The 20782-nt window shown below is 43.7% G+C and overlaps 1 protein-coding gene across 1 annotated transcript in view; it reads left to right on the top strand.

Moving 5' to 3' along the window:
• SLC6A5 (solute carrier family 6 member 5) overlaps window positions 1–20782 on the top strand; it is a 281258-nt gene that overhangs the window by 249262 nt on the left and 11214 nt on the right. Inside the window, exon 14 of the mRNA XM_086959506.1 lies at window positions 6481–6581. Coding sequence (XP_086815632.1) covers window positions 6481–6581 — 101 coding nt within the window. The remainder of the gene's footprint in view (window positions 1–6480; window positions 6582–20782) is intronic.

Below are 20782 nucleotides of genomic sequence, written 5' to 3'. Positions count from 1 at the left end.
CAGATGCAGTACCTAGAAAATGCTGCAAGCCACAGTGTTGTTATTTAGCAGGCCCATCATTACAGTGGCGAACAATTAAACACTAATAAAACCCCTCTGATGTCTAGGTCAGACATTGGCCCTTAAAGACACCACTGTCTCAGACATATAAGGGCATTCATCTAAGGCAAGGGAGTTCTCGCTCAAGGTGCCGCCTGTCATTCTAAGACTGACATCATTAATGTCACCTGCCATCAAGCCACCTGCCACAAAGAAGACATGTGAAGAGTGCAGTTTGCGAAATGTTAATCATTTTTTTGCAAGATACATCCTGCGAGTCTGACAGAGAGAGAGAGTCGTGTGTCCCCCGGGGATGAGAACGAAACGGGAAGAAGGAAAAATGCATATTTATAGCAGATCTTTTTAACATGAATTGTTTTTCCTCTGTTCTTAGGACATTACATTAACTGCAACTTAATTGCCTGCAAGTGATTTTGTGCTATAATAGCTTTATGCATTTTTAATACAAAATCACTTCAAATCAGATTGATTGAAAGACACTATCGGGACCAATTATTTGGCATAATATCGAAACAGCAGCAATATCAAATTGTTCAATCAGCCATATATCTTTGAAGTGACTGCTACTGTGCATTAAAGCCCGTTGAAAGCTTCGTACATGATAATACAGTTGACTATCAGCGTTTCTGCTTTGGCTGCTGCACAGATACAGAACTTTCAGCTGGTGACTTTCCCTAACAGATCTAACGAGGCCTCTAAGTCGGCCATGATGCACACATGCAGATCGCACAAACTTTCTGTGTAGGGTGAAAGTTCAGCCACCTGCTTCCATGGGCGGGAATTGGTCGCATGCAATATTGAAAATTATTTTAGATTTAAAATTGTATTTCTACAAAAGTATGGGTTGCAAAATGTTTAAAAGAAAATAAAAATAGACTACAATGAGTTTAAATGAAAACTAAACAGCCCTACATAAAGCATGTAGAAACTATTCTATTACAAGCGTGGCATGGGTCCCTATACATTGATTACAATGGGTCTGTCTGCCCCAGGATGGGTAGTAAAAGCTAGAATTGGTAAATTATTAAGCTTCTCAGTCCACTAGCCTAGGTGCCTATGTAAGACCTGCACTAAGGATAGCCAAGGCCCTGGCCCAAATCATCTTCTAATATTCATGCCAACTGCGCAAAATACGTACAGCAATAGAGTCTTTCTTCAATGTCTACAATATGAGTGTTTAGAAAGGATGTGCAGTCAGTAGATCTGCTGAGCTGTAACCTAGTGGAGACCATAGACAGCTGCCGACCATACACAGAGAACCATATAGAAAGAAGGCAAAGTAGGACATTTCTCAAGGGTACATACATCAGAGATGAAGGAGGTGCAATGATTGGGAGATTGAATGAGTGAGGAGGAAGCACAGGGAAAAGTTGGGTAGTAGGGACAAAGGGTGACGTGGGTGAGAGGGAGTCTTTCTTCTTTGTATAGGAAACTACACTTGATAGAACATTTAAAAAAAAGGAAATTAAGATTGTTAAATAGGAACTGGGTCAAGACTGACTTGCAGGGTCTGAACTGGGGTTGCGTAATGAAATAAAGACAGATGATGGTTTGAATCCAGATCTAATAGTGACTATGGGTGAGTGTCTGAAAGGTTTCAGCGCTCCGTCCTTCATTTCTTTGTGTTAGCGTAGTTCGCCCTAAGTTGGCAGGGTATGCCCATACGTGGGTCCCTGGCTCACTATGCCACTGGATTCATGCTAGCCTGGCTGAAGGGAGGTGTTACCTCAAAACCGGTCACAAGATGCTTGTTTCGGACCAGGGAAGATCTGGCATGGTATTTTGGGCTGGACTGTGCCCATGAGGAACAGGGTTTGCATATGGCTGGGTCTGAACTGAGGTGGCGAAATGAGCTAAAGAATAATGATAGATTCAACCCAGATCTAATAGTGACTGCGGGTGAGTGTCTGAAAAGTTTCAGCGCAGTGTCCCTCATCTCCTTGTGTTTGTTTTGTTCACCCTGAATATATTTTTACACAAAATTCATTTAAAAAGTTGTTATTATAGAAAGAGATGTAAAATGAAGCGAATATTTGTAAAGTATAAACATTCAATGGTATTTAATAGCTGGAATTTAGGATACAGTGTGTAGCAAGGCCAAAAAGGTCTTATGTCTTTATTCCACTGCACATTTACCCGATGGCTTGGAGTCCAAGGAGGCCGGTTGGAAAGCACAGGGCGCTTTCGGTGCCTCTATCAGTTTCCCCAGGTACTGTTAATAATTGTAGCAAGCCGAGGGGAGGTGCGAGAGAGAGAGAGGGGAGAGCCAGAGAGAGAAAAAGAAAAAGAGAGAGAGCGAGAGAGAGAGAGAGAAAGAGAGAGATAGAGAGGGCATGGATGAAGATGAATGGAAAGCGAGAGATTGCACGGGGAAAGTAAGGGAGCAGGACTAGTTTTAGCCTTTTTGCTGGGGCTGCTATTGGTTTGCAATCTGGTCTTGGCACAGAGTCAATGGGAAGGGCCTTGAGATTACACAGTTTTATCAGTGGCTTTATCATCAGTACATCATAGTCATGGCTCCTCCGGCATCCTTTAATTCCTGTTATAGCTTGCTCTCTAATAAAACACATAAACACAAGTATTATGAGCCAGAAAATGTGTGCTACCTTTTCAAAGTATGCATGGCTCTTGAAAACAGCTGAGGTTAAAAAGTGGAAATTCTCACTTCTACCAGAACAAAATTAATCAATTACAACTTCGAATTTAGTAATGATTTGCATCCATGTTTCATGAGTTCATTCTAAGTCTTTCAGCCTTATCGCGTGTTGAGAAAATTATTTTCTTGAAACTTTACAAGATATCCAACCCAACATAGCCAACGCGTTTCGTCCCATCTTCCGAGACTTCTACAGGGCCTTGTCCTCTCCCAAAGATATTTCAAAGTAATCTATTCACATTACATAATCAAAAGGCTCCTTAATTTAAAATTTGGAAGTCTTTGTTTATTTTAAAACAGGAATGGTCAGAGTCTGCAAATTTAGAGTCTTAGCCCATGTCAGTAAATGAACCTAATCTGTAATTCTCTCTGTGTCTTCACCGTATCCGGGTTACGATTCCACAACCCGGATACGGTGAACACACATAGGGAATTACCAATTAGGTTAATGTGAACAGATTACTGTGAAATATTTTATTGTAAAGTTTCAATAAAATAATTTTTTCAACACACGACAAGCCTGAACGACTTTGAATGAACTCATGAAACATGGATGCAAATCATTTCTAAGTTCAAAGTTGTAACTGATTAATTTTGTTCTGACCAGAAAATATTACACCTGGTTAAATAATACATAGTGAGTGCTGATCTGTTTTGATGTACTATGGGACTAACTCAGAGCTTAGTGGAGAGGGTACTCCATCTCAATGGTGATGGACTCCCTAATCATGATTGTGGAGTAACAACTACGAGCAGATCAGATTGGGGGACAGAGGAGAATTGATGGATAGAATTCCTATTGAAAGGCGCGTCAGCCAAGGTTGTGTCTTGGCACCAACCTTTTTCACTTCTTATATCAATGGGGTAATTGAGCATGTGTACAACTGTAATAATGACTTCCCCAAACTGGGAGATGAGAAAATTCCTGCCTTCCTTTTTGCCATTGATACCGTGTAATTATTGAAAACCCTGGGTGGTCTGCAGATTCTGTCAGGAAAAGGGTCTAGTTTCTTTGATTTTTATGAGCTACAAATGTATATTAATAAAACACAGTTCATGGCTATTAACTCGCACAGGTCCTTCAGGTGGGAAATATATATGCATCGTGTCCCTCTCTAGAGGGAAGGAATTAATAAGATTACATGGGGGTACGCATGACAAATTCCCTATCATGGTCAGTGCAGACCATGAGAAGCAAGGCACTTCTGAAACACAGGGCTGGGACTGTATTGAGGGCATTACAATATTTTACTTATCACCCGCATTGGAGATTTATCATGCAAAAGCAGTTAGCCCAGCACTTTATTGTTCTGAGATTTAAGGGCATATTTACAAAAGAAGTGGCAGAGCGAGGCGTTAGGCCATGTTGGCTAAACACTGGGCTAAGCCACTTCTGACCTCAGGTCTGCACTGTTTTTACAATCATACGGCGCAGCCCTGCATTTCTCCCTATGCTGGTGCTACATTTGGTAGCCTTGCACCAAAGCAGACCCCCTTGCTCCATGGTGTAAGGGTGCCTGCGTTGAGGAGAAGGACTGTTTATGTGCAGGAAGGTATGCCTTCCTGCACATAAACAATCTCAAATGGCGTTTTGTAACTACTATGTGTGCTGCTTTGTGCAGCACACATATAGTTTCAACTCGTCATTTTTTAAATGATTGTTATGTGCAGGAAGGGACACCTTCCTGCACATAAACAATAAATGGCGTTTTGTTGTTTCTTAGTGTGCTGCATAATGCAGCATACAAGGAAACAGCAAAATCGAGGATAAATAAAGCATTTCTCCTTGTTTTGCCAGGGTCAGATCAGGTTTCCCCTGGTCTTAATTTTGACACAGCACCATATTTACACCACCCTTATAAATATGGGGTAGCGTCAAAATCAATGGTTGTTTCAGTGGAACGCCTACAGCAACACCCATTGTCCGTCCCTTTCAGGCTAAGTTTAGTGTGAAAGGGGGCCTTATTACAAGTCAGCATTAACTCACGTTAACTGCCTTGTAAAAAAAACTAAAGCCCCCATTGCCACCTCAACGGCAGAAAAAGTGACGTTGTGATGGCAATAGGGGCTTGTAAATATGCCCCTTAGTGTGTTGGCAATCTAGCTCAGTTGCCAACAATTGAGAATAGGTTCATCCAATCTTACTGGCCTTACACAAAATGGTTCTTTAATTTTTCTATGATTAAATTTGGTGCAACAAAGCATTGCATAGATTGCAAAACTCAAACCCCTTTTGTATTGGCTAAGGCTGTGGCCAAGTACAGATCTAGTCCAGAATCTACTATTGTTTAAGGAACTCAAAGACCTAGATGAAGGCTGCAGGATAACCTGTCTTAAACCAATCAAGACCTGGTTCAGTAATCTAGACTTGCTCTAGGATAACCAATCCCTAAGTTGTAAGGGGATGATTGAACATTTGAAGACCAGATATTGGGCATTTGCCGGCACTAAGTATTTTCTAAAGCCTTATTTAGACACTGACAGAATACATTCTTGATGTAAAATGCTCACTGCTTTTTGAAGAGTGAGTCACCCGAAGCTTTAGGTTTGAAATTTCAGCATTGTATTCATTCTTTGGTACTTCCAGTCAGGAATAACCATAAAATACGCTTTTCCTATTTAAAATGTTGCACACTTTATATTTTTTCCCCAGCGTATGCCGTTATAAGAAAATCTTGGTTGGTTGCTGTGTGTAGAAAGTTGGGAGAGAGCAACATTTTAAATGCCCCATGTATTTTAACAACAGATATTACTGATTTATATGTGTATTCTATGGCCTAATACCTGCACAAAGCATGGAGGTTAAGGCAAGCTCTGTGTGGAGTAATCGTTCATTTGAGATGATTTTAAAGTATTTTGTCGAGATATTATGATGATTAATATATATGATTCTGACACATTTTAATGTGCTTGAGGTCGCGTAGAAGTAGTTTGAAGTTTTATTTAATGTTCCTTTAGGACTTGTATGACTAGATTTAATTCTGACATGCAATTTGTGATAAGATGAATTGAATTGTATATACGGCTGGTCAAGATCTATTCCCATCGCGTTAACTGTCAACACCGGCACTTATGGCTGTCTGCCACATGGTGGCTCTGTTTGATTTAGAAATTAGCACAACACAGTTGTTTAGTAATTCAAAATACATTCCAAATAACCAATACCTTGCGTCCATGCTATTCTAATAGCTTTGGGGTCTGGAACACTCTGAATTGTCACACTTGTAGAGGTATGGTTATTAGAAATTGCGTAGATACTGTCGTTGGCAGCACTGGCAGGGACAATGGGTGGTGCAAGCTGCGGTAGCCTCCTGACGAGAGCCCTGGCACTTATTGTTATTCAAATTAAGCACTGCCTTTACTCCATCTGACAAACTCTAAATCTGGCTTTAGTTCTAACCTTCGGTTTAGCCATATATTGGGCACTTATTTGCACATTACTTTACTTCCTAATGTCTCAAATTTCAAAAGGACAATAAAAATTTGTAAAAAAAAAATAAAAGCAACTCAAGAGTGCATTGTCCCTTTCATATATTTTCACCACTCCTCCATATTCCATCCTGGGGTTTGTAATCTAAGCTCTACCTAACCTCACACACACACACTACTTTCTGCACCACCTCATTTTTAAATGGTCCTGCTACGATAACCACAAGCAATCTCTATTAATGGTATTGTTGTTTCTTAAAGCTAATCAGAGCTGCAACAAATAACTAAAAAAAAGATACATACAAAACATTACTTGTTGTGTCTCTTCATTCCAGGGCTTCAGAGATTTTGCGAAGATATCGAAATGATGATTGGATTCCAGCCCAGCAAATTCTGGAGAATCTGTTGGGCTTTTGTGACCCCAACGATTTTAACAGTAAGTACTTGACCAATGTACCATTGTCACCACATTGTGAACCACATTTTTTCCTACTGATTTCTAAACAGTAGGTCAGACAAATTGCTTCTTGTGTCACTTGGCTAACAGTGCTGGAATGGTAAATTTACCCTGATCTCTTGGGTAACGTTCCAAGGGTTTGCTGTAACTTTCACACACTTTGTGAATTTGTTGTATCCGTATAGTTGTTGTTGTGTAGTAGTATTGTGTAGACAAATAATTATTTCCCAGTGATGTAGCCGGTGAAGAAATGAGAATCGTGGAACAGCCAAGACTGTGTCCCCCTGGAGCGGCTCTGCATACTCTGAACATGAGTTGTACAAGGGTGGTGTATGGACAAGACTTTCATTACAAGTTGTGTTGACGGCGATGCTGCTCCACAGACAGTGTCCTGCTAAACTCGGCTTTATGAATGTATATTCATGTTTAGAGTTGTGGAGTGTGAGCACTTGCAGCGTAGTGGTCCTGAACCAGCAAGGGAACTTTGCGGTCTTTAATACAGCATGACCGGTGCTTTAAATGTAATTATAGAATTGCTTCATGCTGAAAAATAGGTTGTGAAGTTTAATGATCCATTGAAGGTTGATTTGGCAGTATAATGTGAGCATTTATTTTCGACTTCATAGATATCTATAGTCTGGTTAGCGGTTTGAAGAAGAGGATGTAGTACTCAATTGTGTGTTGCTGTGTAGATATGCGCTGGTTTCGCCTCAATATCGCAGATGTGGGGATGAGTAGTACGCTTTCATGAGAGATACAAGTGTAATGCACATGTGTGTTTTGGTACAAAGTTGGGGAAATGTAGTACCCTGTCATTAGCAGTTGCTGTGGAAGTACCTCGTGCTGTGCTATATTTGGAAGAGTAGATCCCTGTCATGAGCAGTTGCATGGGGGAGTACCACATGGTGTACTAAGGTGGTGTCTCTATTTTTAGAAGTTGCATAGCTGAGTACCCCATGGGTGTGATGTGAGAGGAGACAAGTACCATGTGGTGGGAGGCTTGAAGGGGCATGGAGAGAAAATGTTGGGAAACCTACCACCCTATGGTGTTGATGATTACCACAAATTTCACCTGAGTGTGCTCTGGTACTAGTCATCTTTCTAAACAGATGGGAACACTTTACAGGTGATAGGTGCTGGCGACAGTGTGTTTGTGATTGTTTTTTGGTGTGTTATTTATTTTCGCATGTAATGGAGTCGGTTAGTGTTGTTGAAATTGAAGAGTTTGATGTAGCTCTGGTGTGTTATATGGGAGTATTTCTTTATCTCCCGACGTGGTCTTCAGTCAATGGTTGTATTGCTAAACTGCTCTAGTGCTTGATTGTGGTTTTGTGTAAATAATTTTTCAGTATGCGTCTACTGGAGGCTGTCATCACTGTGTTTGGAAGATGTCCTACCCTTTTTTGGTGCAGTTTCCAGGGAGCATGGTACTGGATGTAGATGAAGTGATTTCTTCATCCCGGCTCTTAGTCAAGTTGGTCTGGCCAGCTAGTGTGACCGAGTATTGCACATGTTAGAGACCGAGACTGCACATTAATGTTTAAGTGTGTGGTGGACTGACTTGTCCTTCTTATGTTATGTTTGCTGTTTACAGAGAAAGTGTGCGGGCTGGTTACGTTTTTGTCACCTGCTTGTTTAATAATGTGATGTGAAAGTCTAGTATCATTGTATTTGAGTGTTGTTGTGAGGAAAGGTTTTGAGTTAGAGACTGGTGAAAGTTAATGTGATGCATGGAAAAACTTGAAATTTTTGTTTTGTCTGTGCCTTGAATGTGTAGACTTAGGGAGGACAGGGAAATCCTTTGTTAAAGGTAGCCGGTGGGGTCCATGCCCTGTCTGCCGCATGTCTTAGCATCCATGTCTACATGTCTTGCATGCATATTTTATGGTGTCATTGTAAATATGCAGACATGTGATAGGGCTGCATGCCCAAGGAGGTCGCAAGAATTGCATGTCTTGGACCATTCTGCAATGGTAGTCAAAACGTAGTTTTTTCCTTTCTTTGTTTGACATAAGATCTGGGGAGCCTAATGTTTTGAACAGTCAAAGAGTTTGTGTGACTGCTAATTTTTCTATTTATGTGAGTACAGTGGAATTTAAAAGGTTGTATGAAAACCCGGGTTGTTGGTTGACTTGGGTGTTAGCTCAGGTCAAGCAACAGCCACAATCCCTGTCAGGGTGCACCACAAAAGTCACTAAATTAACCTGTACTTATCACTGGGTAGCTTGGCCCAAGAAGCAGTCAGGCTGAACAAAAGGCAATGTGCAAAGTATTTATGCAGTAGTAAAGTGAAAGCACAAGAAATATCCTACATGAATTTAGAAAAATAGAGCAATTTTTTATGATTTATTTGACACCAAAAACAGCAAAATTTCAACCAGTATATCCAGAGTTAGCTTTTTTTAATTGTTTGTAAAAACGAGTGCCTAATAGATCAAAGAGACAACTACCGACATCTAGTCTTGTAAACATATTGCTGACCGCAATGGAGCACAGGTCGTATACAAGAAGTGGATTGGGTGAGGTTGGCGCATCCCTTCAGCCGTAGAAGAAATTTTGAAAACAAACTTCTGAGAAGCTTCAGCAGGACAAGGTCCTCTTTGGAGAGCTTCTGGATGAAGTCACTGTGTAGATTTCCACATTCTGGCTTAGGCACAATTTTATTTTTAACTCACAAAATCTCCAGTGGGAGGAGGCGGGAGGCTGTAGCAGACGGGAGTTCCAGGAGGTCGGATACCTCTTTGGCAACGGACCACTGAACAGGATTTGCTGCTGCAGAGATGAATGTAGTGTTTTGTGCTGTGAAGGCAGGTCAACCAGCGAATCACCTTGGGTGGATAGACAAGCAGGTTGGTCTCAGCCTTACCTTGGGTCATAGACCAGTTTTTTGCCCCAAAGTTTTTAAGTCCCTAGCTTTGGATGTTGCCTATCTGGGCCCCTTTAACTCCACAACCACGGGTCCAGGGGTACCACTTGGGGTCAAGGACTCACTCAGGCTGGATCCAAGTGCTGGTGCAAGATGGTGGGAGTCTTTTATGTCCCTGTGAGTAAAAACATAGAAAGGACAGCAAACTATCCCTTGGAATCACTCTTTTAGCCCTGGGTTAAGGTTAAGAAGCAGGGCTCAAGCGGCAATGCAGGCCTCTGAGGGTTCGAGACAGGCTTCAGGCAACACAGCTGTCTTTCCAGGTGCAGTACACAGCAGCCCATAGCAGCAGGCTCCCCTGAGAAGCTGTACACAGGTCCAGAGAGTGAACTGAAGAGTGGTTTGAGGGCCCTATTTTAGGCCTGACGCCTTCTTTGAAATAAGAGATAACATTCCAGTGCTCTACATCACCTTATATCTACCCCTGGGATTGAAGTAAAGAAAAGGATTTTTAGTGCATGTATCTGTGTCTGGCCAGTTTGTTTTTAAGATAACAATGTTTTGCGTAATGGCTCTAGATACCACCCCAAGTAGGCAGAGACCTGGGATATGTGGGCCTGAAGACGAAGAGATGGTTTAGTTGTACTATTTTTATCAGATGTTTTTCTTCCTTTGAGTGAACTTGATAGCTCTGGAAATTTAACAAAGAATCCTGTGTGGTTGCCGTTTTGTGTTATGGGCAACAAAGACCTGGAGGGAAAAATGGGTCCCTTAGATCACTTGGTGGCAGAGATGTGACCTGCAAGTCGCTGAAGATGGAGGTAGTCTAGTAAATGAGGCCGATTCACTGGATGTAGCAGCCTCAGCATCCGGATAACGAGCCAGATATAAGGAAGCCAGAAAGGGACTACAGCAGGCAGAGTTGTAGCTGAATCAATGTGTTCTCAAATACAGTTTACATTCTGAGCTACAGAAACTTAGTTAAATGGGTTTGTGTTTTTATCTGAGCCAATGATGGGCAGGTTGTGATGATGGACATGTGAGTGTGTCTCATTGAGTAGGCAGGCTTCTGGAATAGACAACTGCAGTGGGTAGGCCTGCTTCATGTTTTGCTGAGGATCAGGAAAGTAGTGAGTGAGGAGTCTTTAGGTGTGGCGTTACACCATTACAAGGAGGTCAGGTGCAGATTCCTGTGCCCGTTTTTTTTTTTAATTTATACTTTTTTTAAGAACACAGTGTTCTACCCCACAACACCACCGTCGGGGTGGGAGCAGGGCCGGACTGGGAACCACAACCGGCCCTGGCCAAGTGCTCGGCAGCCCCCCTCAGCCCCCCACTCGGGGTGGGGGGAGGGGGTTGGAGGTGCCACCGAGCTATTTGCTGGGCCTGTTTTCGACGATTTTGGTACAGGGACGATTTTGCAGGTATGCTGCAAAAACGGCCCTGTAACAAAAACGGCCCTGTAACAAAAACGGCCCTCAGGGCCCAAAACCAGCCCCCACCCGTGTGATGCACCGGGGGATTGCCTGGTGCCACCTATGGCCAGTCCGGCCCTGGGTGGGAGCTGTCTCTGCTTTTTATCTTCAGGACATGGGCTGTGGCTCGGCTTTTAAACTTCCCGAGTACAAATGACCAGGCGGCCCTGTCAGAAGAAACCTGTCCCTGTGGTGGTCATTCAGATCAATCCATGATGCACTTTGTGCTTTTTGTATGTATTTTATATCGTATTTTAAATTATTTTTTCAAGCCGATCTAAATATCCCGTGGTGATATGCAGTGTAGGGGATGCACTGCTTTACCTCCTCTTTTCGTTTTCCATGACGTTTCCTGCGGGGTGAGTGCTTTCTTAAAGGCTGCTGTAAGGTCCAGGAGAACAATGGAGTGTGGTTTTTAGTGCCAAGTGCGGAGGTCACTGTTTTTTGTCCGCTCTGTTTTCTTGTTTTATGTACCTATTATGTTATTTTTGTTGTTCTGCTATGGTATTTATCTTTTTTGACTATTTCTTAGCCGAATAAAGCAAGTATTGAATTGAATTGATTGTGTTTTTTATTTGTTAAGTCGATTTGCTGTTGGTGGTTATCTGCTCTGAGAGCTAATGGCATCATTGTTTCTCAAATGTTTTGTGGTGTAAGGTTGTTTGCGCCTCATCCGTGCTGTTGTGTAGGTTAGTAAAAACCCACCTTTCATGCTGTGTGAGAACTAGAGTGGTCAGCCCAGGCCAAGATTGTTAGTGTGAATGAGACATGAAATTGCTTCAAGGCACTCTACGTTGCCTGCACCTGGTGGAGAGATCTGAGTTTCTGCGTACTGTAGTGTCTGGAGAGGTTGGGTATAATATCCAGGGCTCGAGTCAGAGTACCCCGCGGGTGGGCGGCGTCCCCCACTTATTTTACAGGGTGTGTGATAACTATCAACTGCAACTGAGTGCAAACCACCTTCCGTGACGTCATTTCCTGTCGTGAAGTCAGTATCCCCCAACTTCTTTTTTAGGACTTGTGACCTGATAATGTCTTATTGATGTATGCTGAGTTGCTTTCTGGGTGGACTGGCATTACATTTGCTTCCTATTTTCTGAGAGGCCTCCTGGGGTTATAGAACTGACCACCCCAACCTGGGAGTCGGTAACTGATCAATGGCTTATGACCGGATTTACGGTGGAAACCATTGATAGATCAGGGTAGGAATCGCAATTTGTAAGAAACACCAACAACACGCTTCATTGAAAAAACGGTTCGTAATTCATATCATTTCTCGTTTCGGACATACTTTTACGAATTGGGAAACGTTTAAATATAAAATGTATTTTTAATAGCCGCAAATCCTCTGCTTTAGTGAATCGAATGGTTTGCGACTGCTAAGGTTTTTGTGTAGGAGGCCCATGGCTTCTGTCTTTGTTTCAAGAGTGATTTTATTTCCCTTATGCAATCCAAACAGTGGCCACCAGATGGCAACATATACAAATGGTGAACGTGTTTCACTTGCAGTTCTCCGCCAGCTGCTAGAGTCCAAGGAACTGACACTCTCAGTTCTAAGAATCCTGCCATTGAAGCTAGAAATTCCTCAGAATGTATATTAGCTATGTTTTTACCCCCAAGAGCATTCTGGATTTCAAATAGATGTTCGCTCTCTTCAGGCAACGTTTTGATCCTCGCCACCCTACCCTGATGCTGAATAATCAAATCTCCTAATAGAAAACAATTCTAAGAATTTATGACTTTACAAAATTCTCATACAAATAATAATTTGTTGGATTACAGAATTAATTTTGAGAAAATACATTAGTGTAACTGTTAATCAGGCCTAAAGGCATGAACATTGTGAAATAATACTGCTGGTATCGCTAGACAGAGTTTTGTCAAAGGCAGAGACAAACAGAAGACCTAATGAAAAGTCAAATTCAGTCCTTCTCAGACAGGTCCACAAATTTGCAAGTAATGCCAGTTGAAATTAATTATCTGGAATAGGTATGCGTGGTAGAAATCGTCAAATCGAAACTCTGCTACGGATCCAATCCTGCTCTGGTAACTTTGAACATCCCCGGCTCAAACCATTAATTGAAAATATGGCAAACAATGTGCATTATTCAGTGGTGGTAAACCATTTTTCAAAGTATCTGTATTTATTTTCAATGGCTAAAAGTGAGGGACTCAGGGTGTAGCTGGCTCGAAGCAGATAGGGAAATATCCTCTGGCTAAACCAACACCGAGCAACGCAAACCCATCTTTTTGGCCTGGACATCAAATATTTTATCTTTCTAGTGTCACTATTTTTTTTTATAATTTACAAAGATATGAAGTATTTCTGCTGGCACACTGGTTGCTGCCATGCACCAATGCAAGCTCGCTAGTGCAAGGGTGCCCGCATTACAGGCAGGATTGTTTTGTTCAGGAAGAGATAACTTTGCATAACAATCCCAAGGGGCCTTTTGCTCTTTCTATGCGTAATGCATTCTGCAACAGCCAATAACGAGGAGGAGGGAAGATCTTTCTCTTTGGCTACGCCATCTTGTGCGATACCTTTGTTAATCTGGAATTGCATCAATTTCAAGGGTTGATGCACAGGAACGTCCCTGCTCCACCTAGTTCACGCCCATGCAAACTATGGCTTGAAATATAACGCAATGCAGTCCAAGCCACTGCATTTCGTTTCTTTAACAAGCCGCGCAAGGCAGCTCAAAGTGCCTCTTTAGTGGGTTTGTAAATCTTACTGAAGCCTTTGAGTATTCCTTGCATCTGGGCCATAGTATTTAAGGTATTACAGCAAATATACTGTTAAGTGGGTATTAACTCAAAGATACTTTATTCTATTGTTTTGGTAGAGCGCAAACAGCTGCCCCAGCAATGAGGCGTCCCGGCGCTAGGAACCACAGAAACCTGGCCTGAGCGGGAAAGGTGGGAGGAAATTAGGGGAGAGGGAATAGGTACGTTTTAATTGCTTTCCGGAACGCCGGTAGGCTTTCTATGGAGCGGATGTATTGTGGCAGACTGTTCCAAAGTTTAGCTCCAAGGAACCTAAAAGAGCGGCCGCCCATGCGGCAGAGTTTTATGCGTGGAACGCATAGGAGGTTTTGGTTTGAGGATCTCAGGTTACGTGATGGCGCGTAGGGGGTGAGGAGTGGTCGAAGCAGTGGGGGGGTATCCAGTTTGATGATTTTGAAGGACATGATAAGGGCCTTGAACTTAATTCTGGAGTCGACGGGTAGCCAGTGTAATTTTTGTATAGTCGCTCTGTCTGAACATCTGCGGGGGAGGCCGACTAGAGTTCTAGCCGCAGAGTTTTGCACGCGTTGGAATCGTGCTACCTCACTTTTGTTGGCGCCAAGAAGGAGAACATTGGCGTAGTCAAGACGCGAAAGGATGGTAGCTTGAATGATAAGTTGGCGAGTCTTGGCGTTGAAGAAGCCTAGTATGTGGCTAAGACTCCTCAGCAGGCCGATACAGGTGCCAGCAACTTTTTTGGTGTGGGCCTGAAAATTGAGTGAGGCATCCATCCAGACTCCTAGGTTTTTCACTAGGGGTTTGGGAGATGGGATGGTGCCTAGGGAGGACGGCCACCAGTGCTCATTCCAGAGGCTGGTGTTTTTGCCAAGGAGTAACACCTCTGTTTTGCCAGCATTAAGCTGTAGACAGTTATTTGTCATCCATTGAGCAACCGCGGAAAGGCCGTTTTTGAAACTGGAGGATGAAATGGAAGGGGCTTCTGTAAGTGCGATGGCCAGCTGAGTGTCGTCGGCGTACGACACTAATGTCAGGCCCCACTCTTTGGCCACTGCGGCCAAAGGCTTGACGTAAAGATTAAAGAGGGATGGGCTCAACGCAGAGCCCTGCAGAACTCCCTGTGCAATAGGTTGGGGTTTGGATAGAAAGGGGGGAGCAGAGACCCGAAAGGATCTGTCTTTGAGAAAAGATCGAAACCACTCCAAAGCATGGCCAGACACTCCGAATGTTTCCAAACGATTGAGGAGGATGTCATGAGATACCGTATCAAAGGCCGCGCTGAGGTCGAGAAGAATCAGCGCAGCACTTTGACCGGCATCTAATATTGTTCGAAGGTGCTCTGTGGTGGCCAGAAGAGCAGACTCAGTACTATGGCCTGGTCTGAACCCATTTTGGGATGGGTCCAGGATGTTATTATTGACCATGTGCTGAGATAGAGTGCTGTTCACATGTGCCTCAGCGAGCTTAGACAGCCATGGAAGCAGGGAGATTGGTCGAAAATTCTCCGGTTTCGATGGATCGAGGGTGGGTTTTTTGATGATGGGTGAAACCCACGCTTGTTTCCAGGCGGATGGTAGGCTCGCTGAGGTAAAGGAGAGGTTCAGCATAGAGGTAAGTGGGGGTAGAAAGAAGTTGAGAGATTCTACGAATTGAGCCGGGCGCATGGGGTCAGCCGGTGAACCATATTTAACTTTTTGGCAAAGTTTAATGAGGTTATCATTGGAAATTTCCGGGATGTGAGTCAAGGTAGAATAGTTAGAAGGAGGAGAAAGGCTATTGGTAGGGCTCGGGGAATGCTGAGGAAAAGAAGTATATATTTTCTGTACCTTGTCGACAAAGAACCTAGCAAGATCTTCACATTGTTGTGCGGAGGAGATATTAGGGAGGGGGGATTTGTCGCTCTGAAGTTCTTGAACAAGTTTAAAAACTTCCTTGGCAGGGGTGGGACTAGATTCAATTTTGTCAGCATAGAAGGCAGTTCGCGCAGCACGGATGGCTTTATGGTACGTTTTTTGTTTTAGTAGATAGTTGGATTTATCTTCGTTGTTATAGTCCCTTCTCCAAAGGCGCTCCGCTCTTTTGTAGTCTTTGCGCATGCTTTTGAGGGTGTCATTATACCAAGGGTTGGATGGGGAGTTGCGTCCTATCGACCATTTTGCTGGAATGAGGGCATCTAGCCCTCCCGTGATCCAATCATGAAACGCGCTGTAGTTAGCGTTGATGTCAGAATTGGTGTCATTTAGGGGCATATTTACAATGAAATGGCCCCTAATGGCGTCGCTGGCACTTTCGCTCCGCTGAGCAGCATCATTTTAAAAACGCACCACCTGTGTTTTCCCTGGTGCACAAACAGCAGCCATGTGCCGAAGTAGCCCCCCCTGCATCATGGTTGCAGGGAATTGTGTGTGCAGGAAGGAACACCTTCCTGAAAAAAACAACCATTACTACCATTATGCAGAATGCAGCACCCAAGAAAGAACAAAAAACAAGGAGAAATAAAAGGATTTCTCCTTGTTACGCCTCTTTAAAGCCTCCTCTGGAAAGTCGTTTTTGGTGCTGGCTCAAAAGTATGAATCCTTGTAAATCTGGGGCAGTGCCAAAAAGCCATGGGTGTTGCGTGGGAACACCCACAGCAACACCGATGACACACCCCTCTGACGCAAAGCAACAAAAAATGTGATGAACGAGTGGCACTAGGTGCTTGTAAATGGGCCCCACAGTTTCCACAAGATTTCACAGACTAAAGGTCTGAAGGTAGTACTAGCTTTCTCTTTATAACAACAGGCAAGGATTTCCATGCAGTAAATGCATATTTCCTCATTACTGATTTGATACTGACCCATGTGTATTATAGTATAATATGGTAATACCACATTAAGTAGGAAAGACATTTTAATTGTGCTGTCATCTGGTTATAGCACATGACCCCTACACTTTAACCCCTTCACGGCGGGGCTAATTTCCCCGCGGTGCGGGGGGGAGACGGCCGCGCACGGCGCCGCTGTGCTCATGACGAGCCCAGGCTCGTCATGCAGCACGGTGCTCGTGTGCTTATGACGAGCCTGGCGGGGAAATTAGCCCCGCGTGTGAGCGATCCACGGCTCATGACGAGCCCAGGCTCGTTATGAGCACACGAGCACCGTTCCACCGTGCTGGGCTCGTCATGAGCACTGAAGGGGTTAAACTTCTTAGCTTCCCTATCTGCAGGTCAGTGTGCCCCATCGAAAACAGTTACAATCAGTGACAGAACCCGGTTTCTTCAGTCACAAAGCAGTAACAAAGTCACAGCAAGTCTTGTGCGAAAAGGAGACGCACACAGTACCTAATTTGTATGTATGTATAGGCATTTTATATAGCGCACTACTTACCCGGAGGGTCCCAAGGCGCTTCGACCGCTGCGAAACCCTTCCTGGCTTCCCTGAGAGATGGTCCCTTAATGGGTATCTCCAGGGTGAGACCAGGCATCCCCGGCGGTCTGGTGGGGCCGTTAGTGAAGATGAGACAAGCTGATGCCCAGAGTTGCCGAGTGTGATCACTGATCAGAGTGGGCACCGAGGCGAGAGAATTATCCGGTCCGCTGACCCTGGTCCAGAAACCTGCCGCGCCGGGAATCGAACCCTGGTCCCGGGCCGTCCTCTGCTCTCGGGTCTGCCGCCTCTAACCAGTGAGCCACACTACCTCACTGTTTGAGCCATTGGTTTCCAGTGCTTGGCACCAGCCCTTAATTGTCAACACTAGCACTTATTACAGGCTGCCACATGATGGCAGAGTTTTTCTAAGTTAGAAATGAGCACATCAACAGCTGTTTATTAGTTCAATTTACATTACAAATGACTAATTCTTATAGCTTTGGGAGCCTGGATTAGTCTGAATTTTCGCATCTGTACGAGTATGATGGTTATTAGTTGTGTTTGTCGTGTCATTGGCAGCGCTGGCAGGGGAAAGGGGTGGTGCAAGCTGTAGTGCCCTCCTTACAAGAGCTCTGGGGGAAACAGTTGGGGAAATGCGGGTAGAGCCACGCATGTCCAAACAACGCAAGCGGAATCGTGCTTGCCGTAACCAAGCATAAGCCTAAACCATGCATGTGCGTGGTTTAGGCAGTCGCGGTCTAGCTGCTGGAATAGGCCAGGACAAGGAAAATTCGGGAGAGGACGCAGTGAGGTCAGTGGGGCTGGGTTTTGAGGGGTGCAGGGTAGTTTTTAGGAGTCTGGGAACTTTCAGGGCTCGGGGTATAATTGTTTTCAGGACTGGAGAAGGAGGTTAGGAGGTTTATAGGGCTCAGGGGGAGTCAGGGTATTTGTTAGGGCTCGGGGGAGGGGGGGTTGTGGTAGTTTTACGGGTTTCAGGGGGTGTGGGACATTTTTAGGACTCAGTAGCTTTAGATCTCAGGGAGGAGGCTTGAGAGACCGTTTTAGGGCTCAGATTGGGGGGCAGGGATTGGGGTACTTTTTTAGGCTTTAATAGCCATTTAAGGGCTCAGGCGGGGGCAACCGTTGGGAATAACACTTACCTGATAAGTCTTAACCATGTATATGTCTTTGCTGTACATTTCTTACCAAAACATATTTCGTTGTAAAGGCATGCATGGTAAAGGGATATGCGTGGTTAAGATTAGCGTGGAACCGGCATGTGAGATAATCAACGTTTTAACATTGTTTTTATCAAGAGAATCAGACTTTCCTGTCTCTTCAACTTCTGTAGCCTTCACTTTCTGCATTAATCAGGCAGCATAAAGTCTGTCAAATGTATAACAAGAGTACTTTCCTTTAAAGTTGTTCGATTGTGCGTCGAAAATAGCAACTTGTGATTTGAACTCCGTGGTTTCTATAGCGACCATGTCATTTCTCTTTCCTGGCGGCTGTTAATATTTAATTCAGTAATGCCGGCTGAAGTGCCATAGAAATCACTAGCACCATTCCTAAAATTCAAAGCAAGCTCTAACTACACCGTTATTTTGTAAAATAGTAAATAGTTCTACGGCTTGGCCAGCAGGGGGCGGTAGATTGCTTCTAGAGTGAGCAAATGTGGCAAGGGCATTACTTTTAATCACTGCCATGGTATATAAAAGGAATTCAAGGTATAATGTTGCAGTTTTATATGAACCACAAATGAAAATAAACAGCTAATATAACTTTAAACATCGGTACAAAGAGTGAGATACTGTTCTGGTCAAAAATTACAAATTCGTTGAGGATGGTTTTTGGTTTAGTGGGATAAACTGTGTCGATAAGAGTAATTATTTACTCTTCCGACATGCAACATGTCGTTTTTTTCTCTGTGACATTAAGAAGTACAGAGGAGTGCCTTGTCTGCTCGTGCTCGCCACAGTCTGTAGGATCTATCATAAAAATATAAGTCTGGATGTCATTGTACGACCGGCACGGAGCCATCAAAGGTAGCAGGTTTTCTCTGATCCTTTTTATAGCTCATCCTCAAAGATTTTTAGCTGTTCTGTCCGTTCACTGCTGATTAGATTGAGAGGCCGGGCTTTTCAGTTCCAAGAAGTGTAGGACCTGTCAGTGGAAGGAAGCTCTGAACCAGAGGGTGCTTCTGTAATTGGGGCTAATCGGCATTACTTAGAAAGAGCAAAGAGACCCTTTTCTAATTTTTGCGATGTTCAGGGATGTCAAAGACATGAGAAGTTGCAGGCACTCAGGGCCATATTACCAAGGTGAAGTATCGCCGCTTTTTTGGCGAATTGTGCCAAGAAAGCGGCGATACTTCTCGCACCCTATTAGCAAGGGCATGCTAACGCCTGCCTCAAGCCCACTTTGCATTTCAGCGAGAAACATCGCTAATGACATGCAAAGTGGGCGTTCCCACGTCCAACCACATGTAAAATGAGGTAACACCCTATTACCAAGGCAGGCATTGGGAGAAGGAGACCTGCGATAAATTAGTTTATCGCAGGTCTCCCAACGCCTGCTCTGATCAGGTGTTATATATATAGAGAAAGTGGTCCTTGACACAATTTATAAAAGACAATTAATGTGAGTATTAGTTATTCACAACAAACAGATAATCAGATACGATCTGAGAAACAACAGGAGATGTATTATTAGCTTGTTATGCTATAAATGCAATGAACCCAACACAATAGTATCAAGAGAAATTATACTGCAGTTTATTTACATATTCATAAAAATTAACAATATGAAAATTGTGAAAAATAGAAAAGGGGGTGCTCAAGTGATGAGAGAAGGAAAAGCTGAAGGCATAAGGTTTAGAATAATTCAGTGCAGCAAAGAAACAATTTACATTGCACACGTAAAGCCTACCCATACAAGTTTATATACACTATTATACAAGGGGACAGGGGAATTAATATAGGCTTAAGGAAATTAAAAAGGGGGGGCGTAATCGTCGACGTTCCGACCCTGACGCAATACGGGGAAGTCACGACCTCTGCTGCGGGTCTTCTTCAGGACAAAAGGGGGGGCGGGAGGGGAAGAAGCACCACGAGAAAACTGTGGAGGTGTATAAGGCCAGATCGGTTGGGCGGGACACCTATGACTGCTGTGTCCGTTGACAAGTCAATTAGTAGGGTTGGTTAAAAACATGGGAACGATATAAATCGTGCCTGGTCTGGTGACACAGTAGATGTGTAACCGGTTGCTCACAGCAAGGAGGGATGGTCTATTTTGAAGTGAGCTTAGATTGGTTCGTAAATCCCTGTATTTGGTACTGGCAATGCGTGATTCAAGGTTAGTTGCTCGTTATCGCAACGTAGATCCGACACATCCCGACTCTCACGTCCGGGAAAAACCACTTTCTCTATATATATACAATTACCCAGGTCGTGCTGACTTATTGGGTCTACCCCATTGTTTTCAATGAGATCTGATCAGGTGTTAGGCATTGATTACATTGGGGTTTGGATCATAAAGCTGAATCCACCCCTTCATATTATCATGGCACACATTAGCGCATGATAACAACGCTTGTTTTCACGCGCTAATGTGCCCTATCGCCGGTCATCGACGGATTTATTATCGCCTACGTGTTGCGCGTAGATAATGACGCACTCACACAGCGATAAAATCCGGCAATAGGGAAATGTGCTATGTGCGTTTTTTAACGCACATCTTGGTAATATG

The sequence above is a fragment of the Lissotriton vulgaris genome, chromosome 2_2 (genome assembly GCF_964263255.1).
Source record: "Lissotriton vulgaris chromosome 2_2, aLisVul1.2, whole genome shotgun sequence".
NCBI lineage: Eukaryota > Metazoa > Chordata > Amphibia > Caudata > Salamandridae > Lissotriton > Lissotriton vulgaris.
Note: the sequence above shows the minus strand (reverse complement) of the source record. Positions and strands in the feature narration are given on the sequence as shown.